Consider the following 25,267-nt stretch of genomic DNA (forward strand, 5'->3'; position numbering starts at 1 on the left):
ATTATCACTAAGTATTTGTGAAGTCCACATTTCACACTCTTCACAGAAGCTAGGCTCAACAGTGATTCACCGATTACCTCTTACCTGACCACACACACAGTATGCACCACTCGGTCACACTCGCACAATCCCATACGTGACGTCTGCACCACTCTCGAACTCGCCTCTTTCAAATCCCGCGGAGCTCGGCGTCGCCGCTTTTATACCAGTCGGCCGTCTTTCTGGAACTGACTGGAGTGGTTGTGATGTGTCACGTCATCCCGGGCCTACCCGATGCTCTAAGCATTCAGAACAGCGGTGCATTATTCTTGCCACTGCATGCGGCAGTCTCACTAAGCCCGCGGAATTCCCAGACCACTAAGTGAGGGATAAAAGCAAAGGAATGAGGGTGCGTGGGAAGGTATTTACCACCAACGGTATGCGCGCATGACGTCAGAGGCGCCGTGCGGGGCCCTGGGCCAGACTATTGCAGGAAGGCCTGCTCAGGTACCTGATACATGTGGCAGCCCGGCTTCCCTGTTAGTAACAATACTTTATAATATTTATAAAGTATGGTTCGTACTTACTGGCACTAGTACACTTATGCTGTCCAGTGAGAAGTTGAAACATATACAATATGTTATGTAAATATTTGCCACCAGATGAGAGCTAGAAACAATAAACTTCACTTGTAAAGTTTTAATATTTCATGAGTATTGTATCTGGACTTGTAATTTAAACCAAAATAATAAACATATTTTATCAAAAATTAAAATAATAAAACTTTTTACAATATTACTTGATTTTAGCATACAGAGATAGTAGTCGGAAATAACCAATAAGGCACATTATCAGGAACCAGGATCCGGCGGCCATTTTGGATTTCCTCGAAAATTTCCATTTTACCCCTAAAAACATTTAAATATTTCCCAAATTTTTCTATTTCGAAACAAAATTTCCTTTTTCTAGGAATTTCTTGAATATGGCGATGACTTAATGATAATTACTTTAAGTGACTCAATATTCCTCCCCATAGCCACCAAAGTCAACGCCGCCATCTTGTTTCGTCTGCTGATGACCACCATATTTTATACAAAAATCGTGGTCACCCATCTAAGTTTCAACCATGCTATAAGGTTGCTTAACTTCTGAAATTCAATTCGAAAATATACGACTTTAACTGCTCGGCTAACAGGCCAGATAGTAGTTAATCACATAAATAAAGTTTACTTGCTTTCAAAATATGTATTTCAGCCAACAGTAGTAGTGCTGTATGGCAGAGAGCACTATGATTAAAACATTTTCCCAGGGGTACCATCTTTAATTCAAAGTGTTACTGCCAGAGGGCGCCATATTCAATTCCAGCACTGGCTACTAGAGCACACCACAGTCACCCTCTTTCATTCATGATGTTGATGTTAGAGGGTGCCACAATCAGCCAAATTTAATTCCAACACAGGCTACTAAAGCATGCCACAGTCGACCATTTTTAATTTATGGTATTGCTGCCAAATAGCACCATCTTTGCTTTTTGAGTTTCCAGTTCAAACTCAACCGGTGCAAAAATATTTATTAAAAAAAAAAACATACATCATAAATTTAGATTTCATAATTTGACCCCGCCTAAAATGTTTAAATAAAATATTTTTAAAATATTTTATTATTTACATTATATATTGGCTAATTTAATCGATTCCTGCCCTTGATTCAATCTCTGATGTCTCAAACTGTCAGTACGAGTAAACAAAACATGGGACTCATCACAGCGAAACTTCATATGAGAAGAATTGTTTAATCATTTACTCTTCTCATGTCTTCGAGCATCATGAAAAAATGCGAACGACACATCACAGTAACTGTAGGATGTCTAGACAATTACAACGAACCTTTCAGACCCGAACCATATGGTGATTTTGCTGACAATGTACCATTTATCGATGTATTCTTAATCGCATCATTGCTTCGTTGTTGGGGTGCTATCTTAATACTCTGCCACTTAGCACGACATTTGCAGGTTATGGAATGCCTTTTCAAATTATCTTTTCTCGCAAACTTCTTACAACATTCTCACATTAAGTTTTGTGCGATGCGGATTATAAGCACATACTCTCTACTTATGCCACTGAACATCACCACTATTCGAGAAAATATTGTCAATATAACGGCATCGATTCTCACTAGTTGTTGACGAAAAACCAACAACTGAAGCCTCATATAGTGTTGTCGGCGACGATAGCACAAATTCCATCGAGGTCAACGTCCATAGAGTTCTGCGTTAAAGATGGCAAGACGCCATAGTGTTTACAATACTAGACGATTACTAGACTTATATGTAAGACGATACAACCAGACCATCTTTACACCCCAGTAGCTAGTAACAAACAAAGAGTCGTATCGTCCAGTCCTCACTTATATGCTCGCAGATGTTGGTATAAGATGTGAGTCAAAACCACATACATTTTCATTTGTATGGCTTTTATATTGACCAATTATATTCGAACATTGCTCCAACCAGCTGTGTGGCTACATGGCTACAAGACCTCGCTTCTACAAGGCTTTATGGATATATTTGGCTCCAACTAGTCCCTATTGAATTTAATTTAAGTGTCTGCAATGACTTTTATCAATTACAAAACCATTTAACAAAAACATTTGAATTAAAAGGTCAACTAAGCAAGTTTTGCACTTACTGTAGAACCAAGCGTCCTTGAAATGTTTTGTGCTTACTACAAGACAAAGAGATTCAGAAACATGACCTACAAACTAGGATATGCCCATTCAACGAAGAGGACACACATTTGAGCGCACATTTGTCATTATCAACTCACACTTAAACACACATTAACCATCTCCAAAACACATTTAACAGGCAATCACTAGCAACCGCGTATGCGATGGCCGTGAAAATACGTCGGAAATAAATTCCAGGATTGCATTCCAAACATGTTTCCATTAGCCCCATCCTTACAAAAATTGTTTTATTTACCGCTCTCTAGAAATGCCACAAACAGAAACTAATAAAACTGCAACCGACTTCGGCGAGACGTGAACCATTACCTGATAAACATGGAATATAATTAGAAACATGGAATATAATTTTAAAAAGTGCCCTACAACACATCACGAAAAAATTAATAAACAAAAATAGATTTCATGCACCATGGTTCAAAAAATTTAATATATCTTGTCTTAAATGTCTCGAAAAACAGTAGTACCGCAAGACATACTACACAAACACAAAACACACTCACACACACAAACAATACCACAGTGACTGTACAGTAGAAATGAAACATGAAGCATAGTATAAATGTAAGGGAACTTGTTTTGTTGCGAGAGCTGGTGAAGTGGGTGCAGCCACCATCGAGTCTTCTGTGGTTGTCGCCATCGCTGCCACCTGAGTATTATACACCTTCCATCAAGTTCTGCATGGGCATTGCTGTCGCTGCCACCGAGTCTCTCCCGAGTCCTGGGATCTCATTCCTAATTAATATACTTGAACATAAAAAATATAACACATCCTTCCTCAATGATGCCTTAAAGCAGACTAACTCCACACTTACTATACTAAGTCATATTTTACTCGTATCAGTATGACACCATGACAGCCACAACATAAATTCATCATTATAAATGCACTTTTCAACACACACTCACACCTACCGACAGCTCCAATTATTCCATCTGCACAAAAAGGTTTTTTTATTATTTATTTTATTTTATATAATCAAATCTCCCCCAAGAGGCTTAAATTCCACATCTATCAGCCACCAGTAAGCTGATGTTGTCATATTGTCCATCATCTGGAAAATCTGTAATTATTTAGCTAGATATTTGGGGAAAATTCCAAAATTCATTAAAAAACTAAACAATTTATTTACTGCTTAATTCTATCGATTTCTGTTTTTCGTTTAAAACAATAAATAAATTTTCAGGAAAAATATTTATTTTACTTTAACATTAAAGTGACAGTTTCAAGGCAATAAAAGCAACAAAATTACATATTAAAAATTTATTACTTCAATTACTTGCGTTTCTCGATTCCTAAAGTAATATTAGAAGACATAGCGAGTCCTTTGCGTGCCTTGACATATGTTTTCAGAGCAGTTCTAATGACACCGGCTTTTATTGAGTAGGGAACATGGGTTCGAGGCTAGTGTAGAGAATGGGCGTAAATGTGTATTTGATTTAATTAGATTAACACTTATCATGCAGTCATAAATTGTCAAATAAAAATTAAATTGCGGCCTTTTCAAAAATAAGTCATTAATATTTTTTAACATATATAGCATTATAAGTGATGTCTTGAAACAGGAACGTAAATTCCGCTTTAAATGGGACCCTGCTTAGGTCGATAAAGTGCTCAGCCCGGCGGTCCGCTCTCCGGGCGACTAGGGCCATGCCCGCTTGACATAGCCGCTTTATGCACGTAATTGGAAGAGCCATATCAGTTTTGGTAGCCCCCTTCCAGCTTATTGGTGGCCTATCTGCCGTTTTGGGATTGGCCGTCACGAGGAGGCAGGGTGGAGCCATGTTGAGGGAGTGGGAGACACTATCCGCCTCCCAAAGCTCGGATAGATGACGCTCGGAGAAGTGGTCACTCGGACAAGTGGTCCTTCAAACAAAAGGAGCTCGGAGAAGTGGTTATTCACGCGACTCGCTGACTCGCTCGGCAGCTTTGGTCCACGGGACTCCAATCAGCGATATGTTGGTAGTGCTGATGTCTAACGTAGATAAGGCCCAGCATGTTGGTTGATAGACGCACATAGCGTGGGACACAGGCACGATCAGCCCACCTGCTGCACCTCGTCGACTGTATGACGGTGTTCGTGTGTCGGGACAGTCCGTTCCGGGCCTTATTGATACTCCTGGCGCAGGCTGGTCGAGTGTGGTTCAACGTTCTTGAATTTCCTGGGCTGTGGACAGATCCGCAGGATCAGACTCATCGCCCATGCATCTATGAGCTCCAGTCACATTTTAAATAAAATATGTGGAGGAAACCCATAATGTTTGCGCACACCATTACAAAATTTATAAAGTTATAAACATAGACTTAGTGCACAAATTTTAATATTATTTCATAATTTTCATTTTTAATTGGTCACCAAGAATTATTGAAATTGGTATGCCTATGGATGTGCTATTCTGCTAAGCCAATTTGATAATTGGCTGTCCATTAAATAAGTAAACATTAAGGGTGGTATTGCAAGACGTTCTGGTAAGGTAGCGAATAAGCACTTCCTTGTTGGAAAACAATTGCTATTTAACTCGCGGGCAGAATTCCAGAATATGTCCAAACCTAATCCCAGTAACATATCAGATCGACAACAATTTTAATAAATGGTGTCCTATGCGAGTCCAAAAAGTGGTTTCAATGCATTCTAGCGGATGTTTCACAACCATTGATACCATTGTCATGGTAAAAGCACTAGAGATAGCAGCACGATCGCACAAAAATATTACTGTTTTTCCAATGTTCTCAAGTTCTTTTTTAATTGCGATTATTTCTTGTTATGACCAATAAAGTGTACAAAATGTATTCCAGGATAGTTTCGCAATCATAAAACTTTATTTGGCACACCGCTTGATACGTCCCCTGATGATCACAAAAATGACTCTATACGAGTTGATGGTGCCAGACGCGGGTCCACCAGCTTAATGAAATATACGAAAAAGTGAACTCTATGCACTCGCGAAATTTGGGCAACAGATTGGTAAATGGTAGGACACCAAAATCTGTTCCCTCAAGCAATGTCCTATCGTGCAATACCAGCCTGAATTAGGTCATCTATTTTCATATATGTGAATAAAACGTTTTAGTAGGATTTTAGGGGTAAAGCATTTTTCGAGGAATCTTTTAAGTGAGTTATCCCCGATGAGATGTAAAGTTCTAATAGAAACTTTGAGGGCCAATTGGGATGAAAAACCATAGTGTGCGAAGAGTCAAATTAATAAGTATAGGTGTTTTAAAAGATATTGGAAAGGGGGTTGTATTACTTCTTATGGGTGAACCCCTAACCCGTAATTACCATTCCTACCAAATGTTTTGGGGGAAAGCCCCTCTTGGTATAGTTGGGTTTGGATTTGAAGGCAAAGCTCCTAACTTGGAACCAAGCTAACAATGTGATGAAGTGTTGGTGCAAATTCCCCAATGCAAATATATTGAAGGACGAAGAACTTCCTGGTGTGCCGCAAACTAGTATTTATAGCATAATTTTAAATTTGAATGTTTAAAAAATAATGTCACCAGTCATTTTATTTTTTTGCTGCAAGAACTTAAACCATTTCCTCCTTCTGTACACTCCAGTTTAATCTTTGTCAGACCTGTTTCCCCAATCCTTCCCAGTATATGATTTTGCCTACCATTCAATGACCCAGCAGGGCGATCATTTTATTCCTGCCTTGGCGCACGAATGTCGCCTGTAATTTGCCTCCGGTTTGATATGAAAACTGCTATGTCCTGCAATCTCTGAAGGCAGGCTGATTCTAAGACCTCCCCTGATATAAGCACTTCACGGCATGATCTCGATGCATTTTCACCAACGTACAGTCACTCCTCCGGGCACAGTAGAGCCTTGCTCCCACTGTCACATCAGTCTCCACCCATCCCCCTTCTCCAAGTTTTCCTGGGAACACTGGCCAGAGCACTGACCGGCCACTAAACCTGACCAGGGTCGGCCTGCCCAAAGCCACGACTCCAGTCCCAAAAAAGTACTGTTCATACACCCTAGTGGTAGTTTGGCGAATCACTTCCCCTAGGTGTTTGACCGCCTGCTAAATGCCTGACCTCTGGCATCTCCTGCAACAACCAGTACCCTGTAGTTCCTTCCCAGGCCACCAGAGCACTGGCCTAGTCCGCTCCTTAAGCCCCATTCTGCTAGTAGTCGCCTCGTGTGAGTCAACCTCTACTTGGTTCAGACACACCTCAGTAGGTCGCGCTGACATCGGCCAGTACCACCAACTTCGAGATATCGAAGCCAGTATTTCTCGACAAGCCCCTCGGTAATCTTCGGAACCTTTCAGTTTGGAAGCCGAAGCCTCCCCCTTTTCTTTTGTTTAACTTCACCTTTTAATTACGAGTCGCTGCCTTCCCAAACTTACTGTGCGCCGTGGTTCTGGACAGACCACTTGTATCTCCGACATCAGGACGTGTCTCCGTTTTTCTTTTAAGATGTAATCAGCTATAAAAGGGATATGATTTCCACAACTGTAGTGATTAGCTTTTAGTCACTCTATGTAGGTCTACCTCGTAAGAGTAGTCATGTTTTATTTAGCATAATTTATAAATTTATTTTTTTAATCATGGAAATGTCCGCGACAACCGCGAGTTCGCGAGCTCAGCACCTGGGCTGATCCTGGAAGCCATCTCCCTGTTTGGTGAGTTTTGAAAACCTTTATTCCCCGACCATCATCATGATTAGAATGCATTTTCTGCCTATTTTGCCAACTGTCTGTGAACCAGTCCTGAACATATGTGTTTCGGATCTGTTCACAGACAGGGTCCAAGTACCGGACAGTCCAAGTACTGGACAGTCCAAGTACCGGACAGTCCCAGAACCGGACAGATTCCAAGGAACGGACAAGTTTCCAAGGAACAGACAAGTTTCCAAGAACCGGACAAGTTCCCAAGGACTAGATGCTGAACTGACCACTCCACTCTCGAGTCCTTCCTCCACCAATGGGGACCACTAAGGTGCCTGGATGCCTCGTTAGCAGCATAACTTTGGCCATCATTCGTCAAACTTCCAGTTCTGCAGTTTTTTAGATCTTCCGAATAACATTAAGACACGATATTGTAAAAGAAACTGAATCTGTTTTTATTTGCGTATTTTATTTAAACTGTTTTAATGATCAATGAAATTGTCAAATAAGGGCTGGCCCATTCTTTGAATAATGTGATTTTAAAACCATGTTATATATATATATTAGTCAATCAACTTATAATAAATAATCTTACTGTGAAAATAATCAAAAGTAAAATAAAAACAGAGGTACTAGTATCTAGACAAAATCATTATTTTGCCTTCTGAAAATAAAAGATCCGCTAATCACCCCAGTCATCAAGAGAGAGTGAAGTGTAACAAAGTTATAACATAACTTGGGTTTACTCTGTTATGACTGAGGAGTATAACACTGGGTGGGTGAAGAGAGCAAAAATGCCAACGCATGTAGTAAGGAGCAAAGTACTTCCAAGGGGATATTTTCATGTGAAGTCCACAATTTTATGCTCTTTGCACGAGAAGCCACCAAGGGGAGGAAGCGAAGCCAATGTTATTATATACGCCATAATCAAACACTATGATTTTCTTCCGATCTGATATTTCAAATTTTCATAGTAAATTGAATATATTTTATTTAAAGCCTGCTTTCTATAATTACTTTACAAATGTACGTGTTGTGTAAAAATTGGTAGATTTCTGGTGGAAACATCTCCATTCTTGTCTGTTAGTTTTTTGCTAGTGTGCCACCAACTAGTATTTTTGGCAAAATTTTAAATTTGAATTTAGTTTAATTAAATAATGTCACCAGTCATTCGTTTGCTGAAAGAACTTAAACTTGTTCCTCCTCTTGTACACTACCATTCAACCTCTATCAGACTTGTCTCCCCAAGTTTTCCCAGCCCTAGATCTGATTTTGTCTGTCTTTCAATGACAGAAGGGCGATCCTATTATTCCCATCTTGGCGCACGGACGTCTCCTGTAAATCCCCTCCGATTCGTGATGAGAACTGCTAGGCCCTGCAAGCTCTCAGGACAGGGCAGTTGCAAGACCTCGCCTGACGCGAGCATTTCTTGAAATGGTCGTGAATCATCTTCGCCAAAGTCTAGTCACGCCTCCGGGTCCTGTAGACCAACTTTCCCACTGTCATCAGCAGCACCATCTACTCTCCAAGTTTTCCCGGGTATTTGACCGGCCACTAACCCCGGCCAGGGTCGGCCTCTCCCCAAGGCCACGACAGTAGTACATGAAGTAAATACTTATGCCACCTAGCGGTAGTTTTGCGAATCACTTCCCCTGGGAGTTTGAACGCCCGCGGAGCGCCTGCCCTCTGTCGTCTCCCGCAGTAACCAGTTCCTGTAGTTCCTTCCCAGGCCACCAGAGCGCTAGCTCAGTCCTCTTCATAAGCCCAATGCTACTACCAGCCGACTCGCGTGAGTCGACCTCTGCTCAGTTCAGCCACGCCTCAGTAGGTCGCGCTGACATCAGGCAGTACCACCAACTTCGAGAAATCTAAGTCTGCCTTTCCTCGACAAGAACCTCGGTAATCTTCAGAACCTTTCGGTTCGAGAGCCGAAGCCTTCCCCACTTTCTTTCGTTAATGTCGCTTTTAATTACGAGTCTCGGCCGCCCCAAGCTCACTGCATGCCGCGATTCGGGACTGACTGCTTAGTATCTACATCATCGGGACGCCTCAGATGTGATCAGATTAGACAAGGGACGATTCCCACCACGGTAGTGTTTAGAGGTTTGTCAGTTCACATAATTCTAGCTAAAGTAGTCATGTATTAGTCATCGTAGATAATTTCTTATTTAAATCATGAATCATCCATGGTGTGTTCGTGTGCTCAACCATCGGGCAGATCCTGGAATACATCACTCTGAATGTTGAGTTTTTACCACCATCACTCCCGACCATCATCGTAACTAGAAGGCATTTTCTGCCTATTCCACCAACTGTCTGTGAATCAGTCCTAAATATATGTGTTTCGGATCTGTTCACAGACAGGGTCCAAGTGCCGGACCAGGGACCAAGTACCAGGGTACAAGCACCGGGCCCTTTTCAAGGTCCAGATTAGTCTCCACGAGGCCAGATGACTCAGGCCCTCTGACATCTCTTTTTTTTTTTTTTTCCTAACCTAACTAAAACTAAGTGTATTTGGGAGGGGTCCGGATTAGGGAGGGACCTAAGTGCGTCTCAGGCCGAAGCCTATACGCCTTAGTCATGCTGGGATTAGCCATGCAGGGAGAGGGTCGCATGCATCGTGTGCTAGGAGGGGATTGGCCAGCCATGGCAGCGATTGGCGCCATGACTAACTCCCCTCACTCTTAACTCTAGACTAAACTACTAGATAAGTTGGGCCCAGGTAAAACCTGCATAGACACAGGGATAACCCTGGGCACTTTCATGCGGGATGCCAAATTTCATGCATTAATTTCAGGCAGGTTCAATACGGGAGAAAGAAGGATGGTTCAGGAAGAAGAGTTGGTCAGAGCAGAAAGAGTCTACCATGCGGGGTTTGGGCGCTTGGACTTAAATGTCCGCATTGTTTGTTGTTCTGCAGTTCTGGATCTTCTGACCAGGGACGCGAGCGCCTCTGGTGGTGGCTGGCCACACCGGGCCACCCACTCCGCCTCCAGTAGCACCTAAACTAAAAGAAGAAAATTAGAACACCTTACTTACTAAACATACACAAACAGAACATATTTCACTATGTGTACGCTCTGCTAGTGCGGAGCGTAGGCTACATTATTTAAGATATCTTAAAGCTAATAACTTAATATGAATTAAACTATTATATTTTTGGTATTTTATTTGATTTTTTGTTTTTATTATTTTTAATTTTTCTCTCTTAGCCTAATATATTATATTGCTTTATTTAGTATCTTAATATCTACGCACTTAAATATAGTGATAGAACTGCCAACATATAAAGTCACAGGCGAATGGGAACAGAGCACTCGTATTGTTTTAAATATTCAAAATTTTAAGTAGTCATGCCCTGCAGCAGTGGTACCCATCGGAAAGCAGCATGCCACTCGTATCGGCAACCCCAGCTCGATCGGTGTTTATTTGCACTAACTATCCGGGCAAACACGTATCACAGGACACGACTTCTACCACTAATTTTAAATTATATCGTCGCGACGCACCACAGGCCTACCATGCCCGGCAGCAAGCAGCATGCCACTCGTATCGGCATCCCCAGCTCGATCGGTGTTTACTTTCACTGAATGCGAGGGCAGAGGGCAGGTTTAATGCAGTACGACACTCTTTGTCGCTACGTTTGGTAGCCTAACTATTTATTATTGTAATTAAGTATAAATTAACTTGAAGTTTCATTTTAATTCACGAGTAGTATTTTCATTGGCCGGACGAGTCGGTCAACCACAGCGCAGCTATGGGGGCCTGTGAGCCAGGATTGAAACCGGCATTTTATATTTCCGATGCAAATCCGGATCTTTGTCGCCAAGGGAGGAAATAAACGGATTTTCACTTAATTTACATTTATCATAGAATTTCTGAGTAGTCCTAACATAGTAGTCCTTTAATAATTCGAGTTTTAGCTCCCTATGCATGGCCCTGACGGGACAATACACAGGTGCTTCAGTCGCGATACGAATGCTCTTGTTCTGTATTCTCTGTAGCTTTTTCAGATGGGATTCTGCTGCTGTTGCCCACACTGGTGCCGCATAGGTAATAATGGGTTTAATTAGCGCGTTATATATGGTTAATCCGTTTTTAACTGAGCTACCTCGTCGTCGACTCATGACTGGATAGAGTGTCATTAATCTCGTGAATGCCGCCTTTCTTTTTGCTTCTATATGGTCGCGCCATAGTAATTTACGATCCATATGTACGCCTAAATATTTTACTACGTTTTTGTGCGGTATTTCTGCATTGAATAGCGTTAATTGCGGCCTATTTTCTAGTGGCGGGAGATGTTTCCGCGTAAAAACAATGGCTTCGGACTTTGTAGGATTAACTTTAATTCGCCATTTCGTGCACCAATTTTCTAGTGAGTTTAACGCAGTTTGAAGCCTTTCTGTTGCAAGATTTAAGTTGCGTGACCTACTAAACAATACTGTATCGTCGGCGTATAGGCCGAACTGTACTAGGCGATGCTCAGGTTTAGGCATGTCGTGTATGTAAATGTTAAATAAAACGGGCCCCAGTATGCTACCTTGCGGAACGCCTGCTCTGATTCGTTTCTCGTCTGACAGTGCCCCCTCTGTAGTGACTCTGAACGAGCGATTGGCTAAATACGAGGCTAATAATTTTATATAGCAGTCGGGGAAATCGGCTTGGTATAGTTTATAGATTAAGCCTGCGTGGAAGACTCTATCAAAAGCTTTCTCTACATCTAGAAACGTTGCTACATTATAGCTGTTCCATGTAAACGCTGTTACTATTTCTTCCGTCATGCGTACTAGTTGTTGCGTAGTGGAATGCGCGCTGCGAAATCCGAATTGTTCATTCGGCAATATGTTGCGTTCTTTAATATGAGTATTGAGTCGTTGCAAAATTATGTACTCAGCTACCTTTGACATTATACTTAGTAAGCTAATTGGCCGATAGTTTTGTGGCATTGTTTTATCTTTACCAGGCTTATGAAATACCATTACGTTGGCCTGTTTCCATTGTGAAGGGAAATATTGCAATTTAAACATGGCATTTATTAATTCAGCTAAGTACTCTAAAATTTCATCAGGCAGTTTCTTAAGGACAACTGCCTGTATGCCATCTATTCCCGGAGCTTTACGCGGTTTCATACGTTTAATAGCCTGCTTAACTTCCTGCGATTGAGTTAGATAAGGCTCTGAAGTTAAAGGCTGATTTAGTTTTATTCTTAATTCCCTATATATCATTGCATTAAATATTGGGTCGCAGGGCTCGATATTAGGTTTAATTGCTTCTTCTAATGTGTCCGCGAATGCCTGTGCTTTATCTATTGGTGTATAAGCGACTCCAGTATGGGTTTGTAATGGAGGAATTTTATCTGTCTTGTGGAGGAACCGCTTTGTCATACTCCAGGTGCTACCATCTTGCACCTGGAGCTGGGAGACTTTCGCCTCCCATTGGCTGTCCCTCCACAGAGTTATCTCATCGGAAATTATTCTTGTAATTCATTAATACGCGCTTTAATGTCACGCTGTCTACGCCTAGTATGTTCGCGCCTTAGTCTACTTTTCTGTGATATTAAGTCCCTTATGTATGCCGGCAGCTCTCCCTGCTTAAACTTAACCTCCTTTACTGGGATGCACGAGTTTATTGCAGTTTGTATATTTACTGTGAGTTCTGTTACTGCTGTTTCAATACTTTCTTTAGTTTCTAGGTTGGCAGCATCGGCTGCGGGCACGTTATCTAATAGATGCGTCTGAAAGCCTCGCCAGTCAGCTTTTTTATAGTCTTTGATTTTTCTCGGCGGATTGGTGTCAGTGTCCGCGTCATCGAATATTAAATGTACTGGGAAGTGGTCAGACGACAGTTCATGGACGACTCTGAGTTCGAATCCCGTTTGGACTCTCTTATTTAAAACGATATCTAGTATGTCGGGGGTTTGCCTTTGTCACGAACTTTAATTAAATGTTGTTTATCAACTTATACAACTGTCTTATAAGAGCCGGTCCATTCTTTTATTAATGTGGTCTTAAATCCATGTTGTACATGTTTTCTGTTAATCAACTTATATATCTAAATTATATAGTGAAAATAATCAAAAATAAAAAAGAGAAACTAATGCCTGTACGAAATCATTATTTTACCTTCTGAAACCGAAAGATCCACGAGTGATCCTGTCATCAGGAGAGAAAGACTAAGCGGGACACTTACAAAAGCTGTTCCGTTATATGTGAATCATTGGTTACATAATATCTAGTGATTTTTTTTTATTTTACGAGAAAAATCAATTTTTTTTAAATACGTTTAACTATTGAAAAAAAATACTATAAAACTTATTATAATGGAGAATTGAGATAGCACCACGCAACTTTAAACATAACGATTGTTTTAAAATATTAAAGTATGCATTTGTTTGTACAGGTGAACCTAAATAAAAATTTAACAACTTATGTGTAAGTTGGCACATCCGCATAGGAAAATATCGATCTGGTACATGGTAGTATTAAAAATTAGCTTCTATAGATTGATCATCAATGTCCATGTGTCAGAAAGTAAGCAGCACTGAGTATGATGAGGAGTGCAGAGTGCTGTCCACAAGGAGGTAACAGATATGTTTGTTCCAGGTGGTGGTAGCAGCAGGCTGGTTGCTGAGTCTCAGCTGCATGTGCTGCCTGGTTTATGGGTTATTGCACCTGCAGCTGGGTGTGGTGGCCTCTGCAGCCTATGTGGCTCTGGGTCATACTGCCTGGGCTTTCTCCCTCTCCTGGGTCGTACTCGCCTGCTGTGCTGGATATGGTGGTATGTATAAGCGTAAATTGTTTCAGCTGAAGCACAGTCAGTATCCTTGTACATACAGCTGGTTGAAGTCAGAATGTAGTCTATAATTAATTGAGATACACCACAAAATCAATTCCAAAGTGTGGTCTTACCCATCTGCTAAAATAAATTTTATTTGGTTTAGTATTCACGAAAGAGGACACTTTTACGACTACGTCCACTGCGATGTAAACAGATTCTTTCACCTACATCTATGTATGTTATCACAGTTTCCTATGTGTGACTGAGCTACACCATAAGGGCACCACAGTCCTACTGTCACAAATGCAGTTATATGTTACTTGTATATAAGTGCCTCCGAGCTTAGGTTCCAGAATGTGGTGTTGGTGTCAGTGTCCGCCATCTTATTTTCCCTGTTGGTGGTTGCCATTTTATATTACCTTGACTTATGGCCTTTACCTTGACTCTGGCCTCCATTTTGTTGTCCACCGTATTTAATTATGACGTCAAAATAGTCATATGGGAATCCAGTGACCCACTCCCAACCAGTGACATTGCCATCGAGTGGCACATCCACCATCGAGGATTCTGGTCTCATGCTCATCATCTTGGATGATCTTAAAACTGCCATCTTGTTTTCTTCTGCTGGTGGCTGTAATCTTGAATGACATTACAGGAGCCATCTTGATATTTTCCTGATAGAGGTCGCCATCTTAGATGGAATAATGTCCGCAATATTTGTTTCTGCTGTTTGTTCCTAGAGTGTGCCAGCATCACTGTGTCCCATGCATGCAAAGTCAATGTTCCATTATGAACCAGTGTGCAGGAAACTATTCCCACATAAATGAAATAGTCTCCATACTCGAAGAACTGAGGGAAGCTCGCTACATAGTATGAGGCGAACCAGAATCGCTCGCGAACTTCATGCTCCTGCAAGGCAGAAATGCATTCGATGCAATGATGTAGTGCGTGTAGTTTATGTATGATTCCAGGCGAACCTCGTTAGACGATCCCATATCCCCCAAAATAACAAGGTCTTTAAGTACATGCACACTATTATTGACATGTATAGCAAGTTCGCGCGTACAAGACCTGTTAAATCGAAAAATGTGCCCGATGTTACTACGTCCATGGCAGTCCTTTTGCGCAATGGACGCTACCATTGTATATGCAAACTGATCTCGGCAAATATTTTTATAAAGCGACCTTCAAGGCTACGATAAAGAAGTTTGGTGTCAATCACTAGGTACTCTACATTAAGTAATTTCCAAGCCTCCGTAGTCGAAATAATTTAACATATTTGCGCACCAAGATGTGGGACAGTTCATGGCTAACGGAACTTACAAGAAGCTGGATATTTTCCAAAACTAATATGCGAATACAATTCCACTGTGCATTTTACTACAAAAATTAAACCTAAAGTCGTAAAGTTCACTCGATTTATTATAACAGTGTTCCCAACACGAAGAAGAAAGATCTGTGAAAGCATAACCCTAACTTAGGCGACATTGTGCGGATCTCCAAAGCAGAAAGGCATCTTCAAGATAGTTTTCACTGCTAATTGGAGCCCCACACTTTTCCGGGTGACCTACGTTCGCTAATTGGAGCCAAGGACCTACTACCTCGAAGATTTGGACCATGTACTTATATGCGATGGCTTTTATGCCGAAGAAATTCAGTCCACGCTGTATCCCATCACGTACTTTGCGGAGAAGATTATTAAATGAAGGAATGGACGTTCCGCTTTAAGTGGTGGCTTACCACCTCGCTTTAATTAATAGGTAGCATATGCTGAAATCGAGAAAAGCTTAATTATTATTAATTGGTTTTGTACTTTCAGTAGTGTAAAATTTACATGAGAAATTTAATATGTAATTTTTTTAACCTGTTACTTTAATTGTGAAATGTTAGATTGGGTTGACGATTAAATGAATAATTTTTTACCTAAAATGACCTTTTATGCAACAATCAAGGATCGAATCTGCGACTGAAATAGATTGCATTAATAAATATTTACTAAGATTATTTTTATGATATTTAGAATTTTTTCCTGAATATATAGATTAATAACTATACATTTTTAAAATGGTGGTCAAGATGGGTGACAAGATGGCAGATGCTAAATCAGTCTGGTAATAAATACAACTGCATTATAGCAGGTAAAGTATAATCCAATATGGTGTTAGCACACACTAGGAGACAATGTATGTACTAGCACTCCTCGTAGCAAGTATTAGAAACAAATATAGCGACCGCGGCTTCTTGCAGACGATGTGTACACTACATAACACATGTGCTGAAAATATATATGATGGCAACAGCCTCTAGAAGGTGATGATATTGTTAATTTGTTAAAAAAATTACAAGTCCGAATATGTGTTATATAATTGCTAATCCATGGACGTTGACAGGGATGGGTGCCTGGCTCGGGCGACTCAACATGCATGACTCTGCAGCTCTGAGAGGCTGGTCATGGAGGGAGCCCACTGGTAGGTCAGCCCAGGTAGGGGCAGTCCCGTGGAACAGTCCCCGCAGCGATGTAGCCTGAGGAGCCACACTTGTTGCGGTTGCACTCGCGCCTCGGAAAGGGTCAGGGAGACAGACCTCAGACTGATTCCACATTGTAAACAGGTAACCACGGTGAACCCAACTGACTAAACACATGACGATGTACGGACTGAAATAAATGTTAGACAGTAATAAAAATCAGATAAAAATTATAAAAAAAATACAACAAAATTTACAACTCCCCACCAAGAGGCAGTTGTGATACCGCTTAAGCTGGATTACTTGCGACTTCCGTTATTTATCCTTGCTCTTAACATGTTCTAACATCACGGTGTTCCTACCGAGGAACCTTACAATCTTGTGAGGTCCCTGGTAGGCGTGAAGCAACTTAGAATTTTACAAATAACTTAAAGAGAGCAAAATGAAGTTGCGAGAAAGGACTCGATCATCGACATTGAACTCATCAGCAGTCCGGCCGCATGTACAGGCAACATCACGAGCCTTTTGCAGGTTGCACGGTATATTCTGAAGAACGTCACTTAACTCGAACTCGTCCAGTGCCGAGTCCAGAGGCGGCAGGTCCCACTGGTTCAAGAAGTGGAGGGGTCTCAACTCTCTGCCTAGGAATAGGATGGAAGGGGGTACTTAGAGGCAAGATGGGTAGCACAATTTAGCATTAAGTTCATGAACTGTGTCTGATTACTCCTAAAGAAAGAGGCGAGAATACCTTTCTAGACCTTATTTAAACATTCAGATTGGTTTCCCTGAGGGAAATAAGGGATGCTGAACCCCCCTTTGTGCTTGTGCCATTGGGTAGTACCTTTATTTATAGTCCTGGAAGCAGCTTATAGCCACACAAATGTTCGTTGAAAAATCCAGAGAGCACAAGGGAGGAACGGAATGTCCAAATGGTGTTTCTCAAGTAAACCTTAGAGAACACTGTGGATCGTTAATATTAATAAAACAAATTAACAACTAGATAAAAAAAATACAACATGGGTGATTGTGCCATATACCCTTGTTTATTTGTTAAAGTTAGAATTTTAAAAGAACTATTTCTGTAGTTGGTATTTTCTGAATTTCGAACATATTATAACTTTACAATTTCAATACACAATAATATTAGACAGATTCAATTTACTAATTCAGGGGCCCCTCTAGAGAAAAAAAAACATAGACAGAGGTTAATAATAATTTTTGCGTAGTCTTTTGTCTTATAATAAAACCTTCGTAAAATCAGTTCTGTTATTTTAACAATATTAAAAGTTCACCGAAGACTGGCCATGACGAGGGGGTCGGGAGAAATAAGAATGTACTGTACCACAAGCATGATCAGGACTTATTGCCGAAAATGTCGTTGAGATGCAATAGCTTCCCGGTCACCGGAGAAGGCTGGCGATTTTCAGGGGCTCCGCGAAGTTGGAGCCGAACTCCAAGAGGTTGGGAGGGTGGTACTCCGGAGATTTGGAACCCGGAACTTTGGAACTTGGGACTTTGCACCCTCTGCAACCAAGAAATAGGTCACAGAGTTTAGAAAATGTAAAAAATTACAAAGGGAGGATACAAAAGGGGATGGTCCGAGAATTATAGAGTTTGGAGCTTTAGTTTACACTCACCATTCTGCTGAGGGTGAAATCCGAAGAAAACGGTCCACGGGATGGCACTCGCGGACGCGGGTCGCGTAAGCGAACATAACTAGATTACTACGGTGATGTAAACAATAATAAAAAACCAACTAGCTAACTAGAAAAAAGAGACGGGACTACTCCCGAAACTCTGGTAATCACATGCCTAGACCTTGTTGGAGCTCTCCGACAGCAAAAGAAGAAAAACCGACGAATTGGCGGGAGCCAAGTCTCTAAGACGACCGTTCGCGACGAGAGCTCGAGAAAAAAACTTCCTCAATCCCCTAAGTGGCACGAGGTAACATCGGCTAGCCCAGGGAAGCTGGGACTCGAGGGGAAGGGAAAATTAGCTGATTGGCCGAAGACGCCTTGGTGGGGGTCGCTCGAAGGGGCTAAAAGAAATTATAAAAAAAAGGGGGGGGGGGTAAGTTCTGTTGCTCGGGCGGTGCTGCTCTCTAGGTAGGTGACACGAGAAACTAAGGGTTAGCCGACAGCTCCGAGACGAGCGGGAAGCCTACTTACAGGCGTTGGGGGGTAATTTAGTTCAAAACAGTGCCACTAGATGGCACGGGTGAGTCGTTTGGCGCTAGTAAATGGCCCCGGGGCGGGGGCGGGGGGCGTGTCCAGGGAGTGCCCGTTCAGAGTCCTCGGGCTGCTTCTGAGAAAACATGGAGGGGTGGGGGGGATGGGGAAACTGCACTGTCTGTGAGAAACGACGGCCGTTCGTGACGAGACGTTATGCTAACGTCGGGTGGGACATGAGCCGCGCATGACTAAAGGTGCTCATGTCATGCTGCTACTCGGATCTGAGCTCGTCGTGAGAGATTGTCGATGGCAGCAGTTCCTGTCACGAGAGGGGATCGAAATGACAGACGGGAGGCGTGTGGCTAGGCGAGGAAAATTTTAATCGCCCTGCTGAGTTTAGCAGGCGTCGGCGAGAATGCTGGGGGGGGGGGGGGACTTAGGCTTGGGAACTTGGCAGGGCCACTGCTATAACAAACTTTAGGTGAGAGTGTACACTGAGGGGGGAAAAATTAAATTGAGTCGCAAATTTAATACGTAAAATTCAGATTAAAAAAAAATTGAAAATTTTTGAAAATAGGGCCGAAAATCTAAATTGGCGGCACAATGCTAAAGACTCAAAACATGTTTTTATACAAGTCTGGCTGAAAATATCGAGCGTGGTCTGAAACAATGATGGCCGGGGAATTAAAAAGTTTCCAGACATTGTCTCTCAGCCCTAGAAACGGTAACGGTTTTCATATCCCTCAGGGTAACAAAACCACAAACTTAATAAAAATATCGAATATACGTGATCTGACAAAGGAACTAAAAATGTAAATATGTATAACATGCCAAGGGACAACCGGGACATCGGCCCAGTAAAGCCCAACTTAAGCGTTTTGCGATTGTTTACTAATCTGATAATCGTGGCAAGAACTTACAAATTGACGGATGTCGGCACGTAACTCTGGCCAGGCCAGATTAGCCGAAATGCGCCGAAACATCTTTACAATACCTAAATGGCCACCGATCAGCTAAGCATGAAAACATTTTAGGACTGTGGTTAAAAAAGCATCTGGTACTAAGGCATTAAGGTCATGTCTTGACTTCCCACTAAAAATTATTATGCCATTATCTTCCACATACAATTTCACCTTCTTATGATGCAAGTCATGTTTAGTACTCATACAAAAAGTATCTTCAGCTTGACAATTTTTATATTAAAATACTATTCTGGAAATTGTTTGCAAGACGCAACACATTCTACTATTTCGGGAGTAGAGCAGTCCACTATTTTAAATTCATCAGGCGTAAACATTCGCAACCAAGTGTTGGCGATGACATTTTTATCGCCTTTATGTAATGAATTTTAAATGTTAGACGTAAAAGGCACAGCACCAAACAGCCTTACTTACCCAGCAGGTGTGGGTGATTAAAAAACCAGCTAAATGCTTGGTTATCCATATACAGATCGAACTAGTTGCAAACAACATAAGACTCTAACTTTTCAATGCCAAATTGGCAATCCAATGCCTCTTTCTCGTAGGTGCCTAAATGTTTTTCGGAGTCCAGCAAAGTGCGACTCACGAAGGCTATAGGACGCAAAACATTATCCTCTAGGTGGCCATGCACTGCGTCTAAGGCGGTTGAAGATGCGTCTACCTGTAACGCAAAACCTTTTACTGAAGTCTGGTAGTATTCGCACTGATGGTGAGGCAAGCAAGGGCTTCAGAATAGCGAAAGCCTTATTCTTTCGGACTCCCACTTAAACGTAGCATTTCTTTTGTGAAGACCATTAAGCGGCGCGCTGATAGCAGCGAAGTCGGGTACAGACCGAGAAAAATACCTTAACGTGCCCCAAAATTTGTGTACCACCTTGAAAATTTTTGGCTGGGTGAAATTTACGAAAAAAACTAATCTGATCAGGGTCCATGATAAACTTTCCATGTGCAATCAAGCAACTGAGAAATCTCGTGTTGTTTTTTTCTGATTCGATTTGGTTCAGGTTTGCTGCAAGTTGGACATGCCTAAGATGTTCAATAACTTCCCTTAAATGATTTGCATGCACTTCAGACGACTCACTTTAGACAATGATATAGCCGATGTAATTAAAGACGGACTTTTATTTTAAGTCGCACAAGACGTGATCTAACACTCGGCTAAGGGCCTAACTCCCGAAACTCCCATTGGCAACCTATTGGAAAAGTACCCAGGTCCGGTAGTTGGTGCCTGGTCCGGTACTTATACTTTGTTACTTGGTCCCTGTCTGTGAACAGATCCAAACACATATGTTTAGGACTAATTCACAGACAGTAGGTGGAATAGGTAGAAAATGCATTATAGTTACGATGACAGGTGGGAAGTGGTAGTGGTAAAAACTCACCAAACAGGGTCTGCCTGATGGTTGAGCAGGCGAGCGCGACGCGGATGATCCATGATTCTCAAAAAAAATTATCTATGATGACTTATACATGACTACTTTAGCTAGATTTACGTGGAATGACTAACACCTAAACACTACTATGGTGGGAAACATCCCTTGTCTAATCTGATCACCTGTTAAGAGAAAAACACGGAGAGGCATCCCGATGATGTCTGGTTCTATGCAGTCAGTCCTGAATCGCGGCGCGCAGTGAGCTTGAGGCGGCCGAGACTCGTAATTAAAAGAGCTTCGGCTCTCTAACCGAAAGGTTCCGAACATTACCGAGGTGCTTGTCAAGGAAGGCAGACTTCGATATCTCGAAGTTGGTGGTACTGCCCGATGTCAGCGTGACCTACTGAGGTGTGGCTGAACTGAGTAGAGATCAACCCACGCGGGGCAGCTGGTAGCAGCATGTAGCTTATGAAATGGACTGATCCAGTGCTCTGGTGGCCTGAGAAGTAACTACGTAAACTGGTTACTGCGGGAGACGTCAGAGAGCAGGCGTTCTGCGGGCACTCAAACTCCCAAGGGAAGGGATTCGCAAAACTACCACTAGATGGCATAAGTATGTTCTTCATGTACTACTGTCATGGCCTTAGGGACAGGCCGACCGTGGACGGGGTTAACGGCCGGTCAAAGACCCGGGGCGGTGTTCCTAGGAATACTTGAAGTGGTGGGGCTGTGGTGCTGCTGATGACAGTGGGAACGGCTGTCTACAGGAACCGGAGGCGTGACAATACTTTGGCGAAGATGATTCGCCATCATGCCAAGAAGTGCTCTCGTCAGGCGAGGTCTAGGAACTGTCCGGTCCTGAGAGCTTGCAGGGCCTACCAATTCTCGTCACGAATCAGGGGCGAATTACAGGAGACGTCTGTGCGCCAAGGCGGGAATAAAATGTTCGCCCTGCTGGGTCATTGAATGATAGGGCTGAGAAAACTTGGGGAGACCAGTCTGACAAAGGTTGGATCGGAGTCTACAGTAGGAGGAAGAAATTTAAGTTCTTGCAGCAAAGGAATGACTGGTGACATTTATTAAGTTTAAAAAAATTCAAATTTAAAATTGTGCCGAAAATACTAGTTGGCTGCATATTATCACGCCTGCATCGAACAACGTACTAATTATTTACCTCATAGCCTGAAGTTTCGGTGGAGAAACCTTGTGGTACTTGTATTGGAATAGAATCTTATTCTTTAGGAAAAACCGGTAGGGTATGAGGTCACACTTTCCTATCTTCATAGTAATGACGTCTTGAAAAACCACCACAAAATCAGCAATGGCTCCGTCTATATTCTTGGCTGAAATTTCATAGTATGTCAAAATAACTGACTCCGAATATTCATGAATGAGTTTTTCACAGTAATCCTCAAGCATCACATAATACTTGAGCAGACCAATTCCAATATGATGCCCAAATGTCAAGTTGGCGGTTGCCTCAGTAATAATAAATGATTAATGCACTCTAGTGGGTAAGAATTAAACTAACATTATGGTGGTAGTGGAAAACAAGATGTTGGCAATGTCCTCTAGCAGGGGATATATGTTAACTATCGCTCCTGGTAGCGAGTACTGAACACAAAATGGCAGGTCTAAGATGGTCGTCAGGGTCAATGTCAAAGGCAAAGGTCAAAGGTCAAGTTCAAGTCCAAAGTTCAAGGTAAAGGACAAAGTTCAAGTTCAAGGTCAAAGTTCAAGGTCATAGTTCAATACCAACAGTCGAGATCAAAGGTATGGTGAACAAAAAATTACACTAACATGGTGTCAGCACACTCTAGGAGTTGAAAACAAGATGGAAGTCACCAGCAGACGAAAACATGATGGCGGACATGATGTCATACTAGCTGGTGATATATTTACTTTTCTGTTGGGTGTGGAATGTCAGTCTGCAGGTGGCTTCCATGGAGGAAGGGTCTGTCGTTTTTTATGTTTTGCTCTTAACGGGTTAGAACCAAGGACGGGAATCGATCTAATCAATCAGTATGTTTGTAAAAATGTTTTTATGAACTTTGAAGTTCTTTTAATTAAAATTGGATGATAAATAAAGATTTTCAAGATGGCGTCCATAACGATAATTGATACAGTGGTGACATAATTCAAAATGTCGGGTGTGGCATAAGATGTAATAATTACTTTTTATTGAGAATTTTTTAAATATATTAATAAATTACTGGTTTACTCTCCCCGCAAATCGAACGGAGGACAGAAATCGTTTAAGTAACTTAACATTTGAATTAGGCAATTTTTTAAATATTTTTTGGAATTTTTTCGGAATTTCTAGCATTTAAATTACGGATATTCAAGATGGCAGCCGTAACGAAACATGCAACATTCTAGAATCTAATAAGGCGGACATAACATAAAGTGTAGCGATGATGTCATAGTCATCCAATATGGGGGGGGCATTACGCAACATGCCAAATTTCTAGAATTCCAGATGGTGGTCGTAACGATATGTGTAATGGTGTTTTTGGCAATAATTTATCAACATTTAATTAGTTGATTTTTTATAAATTTTAATTTTTTCCCGAATTTCTAGCATTGAAACTATGGATTTTCAAGATGGTAGGCATTATGTCATACTATCTGACGATATATACCCTGGTGTTAGTGGTGGGAGGTTAGTCTGGTGGTGGCTTCTGTGGAGGAAGAACCTGGCGTCATTTTTTTTGCCCTCGCTGGGTTTGAACCGATGACTCCTAGCTCAATGACGCAAGTAAATGATTTAAATATTTTTTTAATAAAATTTAATTAGTTATTTTCTATAAATATTAAATTTTTCATTAAAATAGGATAATAAATATACATTTTCAAGATGGCGGCCGTAACAGAAATTGCAATGGTGATGACATTTTCAAAGATGGCGGTAATGGCATCCTAATTCATAGAAACGGCTTATCGGAGGCTGTAGACATGTATGCTTAAGCCGCTTTTAGGAATTTGTGTTCTTTCTAAGGCAGAATTACTTTTGAGGTTTTTCGAAATCCTAATTTTTGAATTGTTGAATTTTTTTTTTAGATTTTTAGCGTGTTTTTTTTTTTAAAAAAAACTGGAATATTTGGCAAATTTTGAAGGTCAAGGTAAAGGTCAAGGTCATCCAATATGGCCACCGGGACATCACAAATCCAAGATGGCGGACGGGCACAGGCACCTCGTGCCGGAGCCCCATTTGTATACTACTAACTGACATTTATATGAATTAACTGTGCAGCCACCTTGCACTACAAACTGAAAATGTTAGCCATATCAAACACAGGGAACGATGCCGACTGAGGTTTCTCGTTGCACTGACCCTAACGGACTCTAATATTTAAATAGAAAAATCATGGCTGCGGAAAATTTAGAAGCAACAAAAAAAGGAGAATTAATTAATTAAATTAAGTTAGTCGAATAAGGCCGAGAGAACAGTGACTATAGCTTTCTTAGTTTCTAAATCCACACGCTGCAAGCGTCGAGCAATAAAATCGTGGCGGGGTAGACGGCACGCGGAACTGACAGCAGTGGTGACGTCACCACTGCAAATCATTACAAAAAATTAGTAACAAAATTGTGGGAAGTGAAAAATTTTAGGTAACGAAATTTGTAGTTAACATAAAGAGGGACATTCATTGTATATATGCGTTTTATCACACCAATTTCACACTTGTCATCTTACATGCATGCACACTTGTATACCTGCACATTTGATTCTATTCCATTTCTTGTCCTTCCATCCATTTTATGAGTATATATTTAGACATGTTTTCACTACTTCTGGCAAATTTCATATTTTAAAATCTTTTGCTGTTTTGGTCACATTTCTTTGCCATTTCATTGAGTTGGAATGTAGCCAGTTAGACCAGTTTTTGTGACTTTTGACCAATTCAATATTTTAGCGTGATTTCGCTTTTCGAATGACATTTTGCTATTCCATCGAGTTGGAGTCAAGCCAATTTTCGTGACGTTTGACCAATATATTTAAGCTAGTAATCGCTATTTTGAAAATTTTTAAAGTGAATCTTCTTTACAGTTGATAGTGTAAATCAGGTCGATGATGTAATAAGATCACAACGAAAATGTAGTTCTCAGATGGTAAAGAAAGCAAGAATAATCAGAAGGGTGGATATCGCTGGCGGAT

The 25,267-nt window shown here is 41.3% G+C and overlaps 1 protein-coding gene across 1 annotated transcript in view; it reads left to right on the plus strand.

Moving 5' to 3' along the window:
• LOC134542620 (nose resistant to fluoxetine protein 6-like) overlaps positions 1–25,267 on the plus strand; it is a 249,973-nt gene that overhangs the window by 196,383 nt on the left and 28,323 nt on the right. Inside the window, exon 12 of the mRNA XM_063387020.1 lies at positions 13,944–14,118. Within this exon, the coding sequence (XP_063243090.1) occupies positions 13,944–14,118 (175 nt within the window). The remainder of the gene's footprint in view (positions 1–13,943; positions 14,119–25,267) is intronic.

This window comes from Bacillus rossius, assembly GCF_032445375.1.
Source record: "Bacillus rossius redtenbacheri isolate Brsri chromosome 9 unlocalized genomic scaffold, Brsri_v3 Brsri_v3_scf9_1, whole genome shotgun sequence".
In the NCBI taxonomy this organism is placed as follows: domain Eukaryota; kingdom Metazoa; phylum Arthropoda; class Insecta; order Phasmatodea; family Bacillidae; genus Bacillus; species Bacillus rossius.